Here is a 6,849-nt window from a genome sequence, read left to right on the forward strand (position 1 = left end):
AAAGGGTGCTCAGGCCTTGGCAGGGGCTGGCCAGGGAGGCTTTGAGTCCCCGTGCCTGGAGGTGCCCAAGGAAGGGCTGGAGGTGGCACTGAGTGCTCTGAGCTGGGGACAAGGTGGGGATTGGGCACAGGGTGGACTCGACGGTCCTGGAGGACTTTTCCAACCTAAATGATTCTGTGATCTACTGGAGCAGGGACCACGATGTGACTCCTGCTAACGCCGCAGGCACTGCTGGGAGATCTCAGCACTCCCTTGTCCCGTGCACAGAGCACTTAAGTCCCATGGATTTTCTGGGTTGTTGACACTCCCCAGTGTCTGTCTGTGACATTTCCTGTTCTCCAGGCATCACCCGTGCTGCCTTTGCACTACAACTCCAAACAAAAACCTTTGCTGAGGGAGATGGGTAAATGCCTGGAAACCTGGAAAAGGCTGTGTCTGTGCCTAAACCCAGGGACAGCCTTGGAACACAGCACTGCCACCACACAGAGTGCTCTGACCTCCTTGGCCTGTTCTGGGAGGATGCTCCTCCATGGCCAAGGGCCGGGAGAGCCACCAGCGTCTCCTGGTTGGAAGGCAGATGCCCTGTCCCTTCCTCCTCTGGAAGAAGGAGGCTGCCCGTACCTGGATGGGAAAGCAGGGAGGCTCCTTGGCACAGCTGGTGTCACAGTCTGTCCCACCACTGAAGGGGAATCTGGCTGGGGTTTCCGGGCTGAAATCCAGATCGTGGTCAATAAACTGGCCCCACTGCATGAACATGAGGGATCTCTGCTGGTCCATCCGGAGCTGCTCCGGGGGGAAGCGGACGATCTCATTGGACACTTGTCGGACCTGCAGGGATGGAGGCAGAACACCTTGCTGGGAAATGACCTGTATGAACAGGTGCACCCAGTTGCGGGGTCATCAGCAAAAATTCCCAAGGCACTTCTGGTGCTTTGCAGACAAAAAACCCCAAATCTATCTGCACAGGAAGGTGTCACCATCACCGAGTGCTCTTCGCTGAGCACTGCCCTGCTCTGGCTCTAGGCAGGGATCTGAGCCCCCAGGCCAAGACTGTCCCTTGATGGACTTAGGGAAACAGCTAAGCAAGCCTGGGAAACAGATACAAAACAGATTTTAAAATACTTTTTTTGAATAGAAGTGTGGAAAAAAGAGTCCCTGGGAATTTCTGGAAGTTATCTCAAAGTTCTCCTCCCTTCTCATCCCTTCCCCAGCCATCACAGTTCCCCCATGTTCATGTATTACTACAGAAAAAGTGGACACTGTGCTGTGGAGGAGGGCTAGGAAGTACAACAAATCCATGAACACAACCCCAGCTCCTCATCAGAGCTGTTGTTGCACCAAGCTCAAGCGACCAGAAGCCACATCAGGTGTCCATGCTCACATCCAGGTGCCACAAGAGCCACAACCCCTGCAGTTCACCCACCCAGGGACCCCCACACAGCATTTCTGGCCGTGTATTTTTTGTTCTGGGGATTCCCTGGCTCACTTTATCCTCTCCATAATTGCTTTTCAGGAAACAAAAACTGCCAAAAACCAAATCAAAAAAGGTGAGTAAAATAATTTGGCTTAAACGCACTCAATTTAAAAGAACATATTGTGTAATTCTGCATTCCTCCTGTGATTCTGCAGCAATCAGATTAATTTTTCTTTGCTTTTCCTGAAGGCATGGGACTTAGGAAGCTTTCCTAATAGATCTCCCTGGATATTCTCAGACCATCACCCTGAAGCTGGTGAATTTAAGCTCCTCCAACCTGATCAACAACTTCAGCTGTTGGAGGAGCCCTTCGGTGCCTGTGGCCTGTCCAAGAACTGACAACCCCTAGGCCCTGACACTGCATTCTGAGACTGTTACAAACTTTACCAGTGGAAGGGGGAATCCAGAGAAACGCCTTCCTTCCGTCCACCCACGGGGCACGGACACGCCATCTTCATATTCTGCCGGCAGCCACCTGGCCAGGGCTCTGTTGGAGGCTCCTAGGGATGGGTTCCTCCTGTCAGGGGCAATGGGAAAACAGCAAACAGAGCCAAGAGCTTGTGGATGTGGAGAGACATGGACCTTGGAATGGGAGCACACCATGGTTTGGGAACTGCTGCAGCTCTATGGGTTTGGTGCTGTCAGTAAACCTCAGCATTAGTAACAACAATAATCAGAATTGTTTAGGTTGGAAAAGACCTTTCATAATCCACCCCAAGCCTCAGCTTCTCCCAGGCAAGAACTCCAGCCTGATCCAGCCTCAAGAAGAAGGGTCCTCAACCTCAAACTGTGGCTGGAAAACAAAGCTGGAAGCTGAACACCAAAGAAAGGGGAAGAGCCTTGGACTGGAATTACCTACAGTGTCGAACAGAAATTGGGGGATTTGGACTGTGAGGTTACCGCGCTGTTGGTTCTTTTGAAGGTCGTTACTGAAGATGTCCCTGCCCATGGCAGGGGGTTGGACTGGATGACCTTTAAACCTTTCCAAAATTGCTTCCAACACAAACCAGTTTGTGACTCTATGACTGTAGTTTGATTAGACCATTAAAACCTTATCAGAGTACTAATACTCTACGTTGGAGTGCATGTCCAAAGGGTGTTCTGTGGTGGCCTCTCACCCACAGGGGTGCAGCACTGCCCAGGGCAGTGGAGAGACAGAGCACAGCTGAGCCCCCCTTCCCCAGGGCCTCAAGTCTGGATCAGGTATAATGGACCTGTCCTTATTGCAGAACCCACATCCCCCTGAAGTGGAAGGAGGCAGGAAGGTCTCTCCTTAGTTCTTACACAGCCCCCTGAAGGATAAAGCACCTCGGGGCAGGGAGAGCTGGCTGAGCTCCTTCCTCTGCCTGAGCTGCTCCCAGGAGCTTTCCAGCTCTGTTCGTACAGGGGATGTTTCTGAGCTGTCCCTTTCAAACACTCCGTGCTCAGCAGCTTCCCATGTCTCCCACATTCTCCATTCCAGCTGTGGGAGGTGCAGGAGGTGCTCTCCCAGCCCATGTGCCCAGATTCCTCCCACACACAGTGTGGGGCAAGGGGATGGCTACATCATGCCCAGTATGGATTTAGGTCAGAAACCCTTGGAGACCTTGCCAAGGGACAGGGCCAGACAAAGTCTGTCCCCAGAAGAGAGCTCCTCCTGCTTTGGCAAAGAGCTGGTTCAGGTACATCACCAGGAACCTTCCAAACAGGACTGGAATTAACAGCTCCACACATTACTAGGAAATACTGAGGGGTGTGAAATCCTATACCAAGGTGCCTGCGTGGGTCATCCCTGGGGAAGTGTGTCCAGTTCCACTTACAGAGGATGCATCCATCCATAGAGTCATTTACATCAACCTTATCACCAGCCCGGAGCACTGAGTGCCATGTGCACTCCTTCCTTGGACACCTCCAGGGATGGGGACTCCACCAGCCCCCTGGGCAGTTCCAATGTCCAACCACCCCTTCCAGGAAGAAATTCCTCCTGATGTCCAACCTGAACTTCCCCTGGTACAACTTGAGGCCATTTCCTCTCATCCTGTTCCATCCATCCATCCATCCATCCATCCATCCATCCATCCGCTGACATAGCCCCTCACCTGTTGTTGCACTCGCCAGTGATGGTTCTGTAGCCAGAAGCAGCACAACTTATTTTCTTATCCTGCTGGTCACATCCAGTGGCCTTGAAAATCATCTCCATCTGAGCAGGAGTCAACAAGTCTGGCGGGGAACAAGGGAGAAAAAACACCCAGGATCACACTGGCCCTGCTGGGTTTGCTCGGGAGAAGGTTTTCCTTCCTGTCCCCTGTACTGAACCTCATCATCTGCACAACCACAGTGTGCTGTCATTTAAATTGTCCTGCTCGAAGATGTGCCAAGGATGCTCTTTGAGCAGCAAATGCTTTTTCTGGTTTGGAAAGCATCAAACCCAGCAAAGCTGTGGTCAAATCTTATTTATAATCACACATTAGGCTCATGCAGCAGCAGAACGGTTTTCTAGTATTGGCACTTCCTCTCCTCTCCCTTTTTATCTCCCCCATAAAATGCAAACAGCCACAGCCATCCTAGGGGGTGTCACAAGTTTTTCCCCCTGGAAGCAGCTCCCAGTGTGTGTCACCCCTGCTCGGAGCTGCCTGGAAAAGAACCATCCTGTGGCTGGGCTCCCCAGGGGCACTGTGTTCTGCTGTGCACTCCCCTTGCAGGGGAGCTAAGTGGCAGAGCTCAACAAGAAAAGTCTTACAGAGTCCCAGAATCATGGAATGGTTTGGGTTGGAGAGACCTTAAAGACCATCTTGTTCCAACCCCTGCCATGGGCAGGGACAGCTTCCACTATCCCAGGTTTCTCCAACCCAGCCTTGGACACTTCCAGGGCTGGGGCAGCCACAGCTGCTCTGGGCACCCTGTGCCAGGGCCTCAGCACCCTCACAGCCAGGAATTTCTTCCAAACATATAATCCAAAGCTCTCCTCTTTTAGTTTAAAACCATTCCCTCTTTTCCTGTCACTATCTATCCATGTAAAAACCCTCTCCCTCTTTTTTATAAGCACTTTTAGTCACTGGAAGGGGCTCTAAGGTCTCCCCAGAGCTTTCTCTTCTCCAGGCTGACCCCCAGCTCTCCCAGTCTGTCTCTCCATAGGGAAGATGCTCCCTCTTGGCTCTTGCTGCTCTCACTGCACGTCCCATCCCTCAGAGGTTTCCTGGTCACTGCTGCCACCAACAGTCCGGGTCACAGCACAGTTTGAAAAGCCCCTGGGCAGGCGAGTGAGAGGTGGCAGCCAGGTGGCCCTCGCAGAGCTCTGGAGTGTTACTGGAGCATCAGTCCTGGATGGAGAGGCTGGAGCTGAGCACAGCCAGTTCTGCCATCACCTTCCAGGTCATCCTGTGCTGGAGCAAAGCCAGAGCACCCCATGATGGGTCTTGTCCTGCCAGTGTTTTACTGTAATGTTGGGAAAGTGTTTGAGGCCAGGCTGGAGAGGGCTTGGAGCAACCTGGGATAGTGGAAGGTGTGGGAGGTGTCCCTGCTCATAGCAGGGATGGGACTGGATGGCCTTTAAGGTCCCTTCCCACCCAAACCATTCCATGATCCCTGTGAGTTCATATTTATACAGCAGGAGTCCTTCCTGTGTGTCCCTGAGCTGTTCCTCTCACTGGCCCTGATTTGCCACCTTCTCTCAGCAGCCTGGCCTGGCCTGACTCCATCTCAGAGAGGATGTTGCTCCTCCAGACAGACACCGAAATGTCCTTTCACACCTCCCCATTCTCTGTTTGGACGGTGTCGTGTCGGTGACGTGACTTTGGTGCTGTCTGAGGTCTGGCTGAAGAGCTGCCTTCCTTGGGGTCAGGCTACTGGGGGTCAGCTCTGGGTTAGCTCATTCCCTGCTTAAGCACAGGAACATCTGCCAAAGCCTTCCACACCTTGACCCGTTGGAACCTGAACCTCAATACAGCAGAAAGAGCCAGGGAAGTGCACAAAACACTTTCACTAACTGAAAAACCCCCAAGTAGTATTTAAGATGGAAAAAGAGCACAGAAGAATAATTCAGCTTTGCCTCCCAGCAGTCACATGGGAGAGATTTGTCACAGCCCATCCCAACACCCTTTCCTTCCCTCCTCCCAAGCCCCAGTGACCAAACCCTGTGTCTTCCTCCTCTGCCTTCCTCCCAGCACGGGGGATCCCTACCTGTGACGTTGAAGTCCCCCCTCACAGCCCATCGCAGCCTCTCTTTGAGCAGACTCAGGGTGGTCTGCAGATAATCCGCTGCCCGGACGGCCGCTCGTGTCCCCTCCACTGGCTGCTTGAAATACCTCAGGAGCTCTGCTGGGGTCAAGGCATTGTTCTGCAGGTTCTTCTTTATGCTACAGGGGACAAGAAACCAAAATCTGAAATGGGGCAGGGCCAGGAATGCTGCAGTTGCACACCTGAGCATCAAGCACGGCCCATCCCAAGTCTGAACTGCTGGAGAATCACTGGGAGAGGCCAGGGCTGCTCCCAGCACCCTCCACAGAGCAGCAGGGGGACTCGAGGAAAGGAGTCTGTGAAACTGCCCAGCTCCACCTGCCAGAAGGCAAATCTTAGGGCTTCACATCCATGAGGCACCAAATCTCACTCAGCTGTTAACCAGATATCATCAATATCTGTCACTGTCCAGAGGCCTCAGATGTCTCCAGGCCACCCTGGCCTAAAGCTGCTGGAGCCTCCTCTCAGCTGGAGGGGTCCCCAAGCCAGGGAGAGGATTCAGAGTGTGGCTGCTGGCAGAGGACAGGTATGGGCTGGTAGGAACCTGGACACTCCCAAAGCATGGCTGGGAGTCCCACAAAATATCCTCACTGCAGCATCCAGCTGTCTGCTGCATCCAAGGGAGGGAACCACTGGAAATAAGCAGAAGCCTGTGCTGGTCTCAACTCAGAGCTCCTGCTCAGACCACCCTGAGGGGTGGAACAGAGCCCAGCAATAGCATCAGGTGCTGCTGGGAGGGTGGGCAGGCCCTGGCACAGGGTGCCCAGAGCAGCTGGGGCTGCCCCTGCATCCCTGGCAGTGCCCAAGGCCAGGCTGGACATTGGGGCTGGGAGCAGCCTGGGACAGTGGGAGGTGTCCCTGCCCATGGCAGGGGGTGGAGCAGGATGAGCTTTAAAGTCCCTTCCAACCCAAACCATTCCACGGTTCTGTGATTCTGTGAAAACCGAGCTGGGAGGGGCAGCCCAGAGGAGGTCGCAGATCTTGGTGACCCAAGAGACTGGTGTAAAATCAGGGTGAGCAGACAAAATCCTGCAGGTCAGCGCGCTGTGCTCCCGGAGCTCCCCACCGGGCTGTCCCCGTGCTGCGGGGAGGAGAGGCGGGGGAAGCTGCGGTGCAGGAGGGCAGGGGGACACGACGGGGACACGGACGGGGACACGGAC

The 6,849-nt window shown here is 53.9% G+C and overlaps 1 protein-coding gene across 1 annotated transcript in view; it reads right to left on the reverse strand.

Annotated features, from left to right (window-relative positions):
• The window catches only part of LOC103618349 (eosinophil peroxidase), a 21,049-nt gene that overhangs the window by 11,380 nt on the left and 2,820 nt on the right, over positions 1-6,849 (reverse strand). The window contains exons 3-6 of the mRNA XM_017738116.1: positions 5,633-5,808; positions 3,553-3,673; positions 1,862-1,991; positions 622-828 (exon numbers count right to left, since the gene is read on the reverse strand). Coding sequence (XP_017593605.1) covers positions 622-828; positions 1,862-1,991; positions 3,553-3,673; positions 5,633-5,808 — 634 coding nt within the window. The remainder of the gene's footprint in view (positions 1-621; positions 829-1,861; positions 1,992-3,552; positions 3,674-5,632; positions 5,809-6,849) is intronic.

This window comes from Corvus brachyrhynchos, unplaced genomic scaffold (assembly GCF_000691975.1).
Source record: "Corvus brachyrhynchos isolate BGI_N302 unplaced genomic scaffold, ASM69197v1 scaffold137, whole genome shotgun sequence".
Taxonomy (NCBI): Eukaryota; Metazoa; Chordata; class Aves; order Passeriformes; family Corvidae; genus Corvus; species Corvus brachyrhynchos.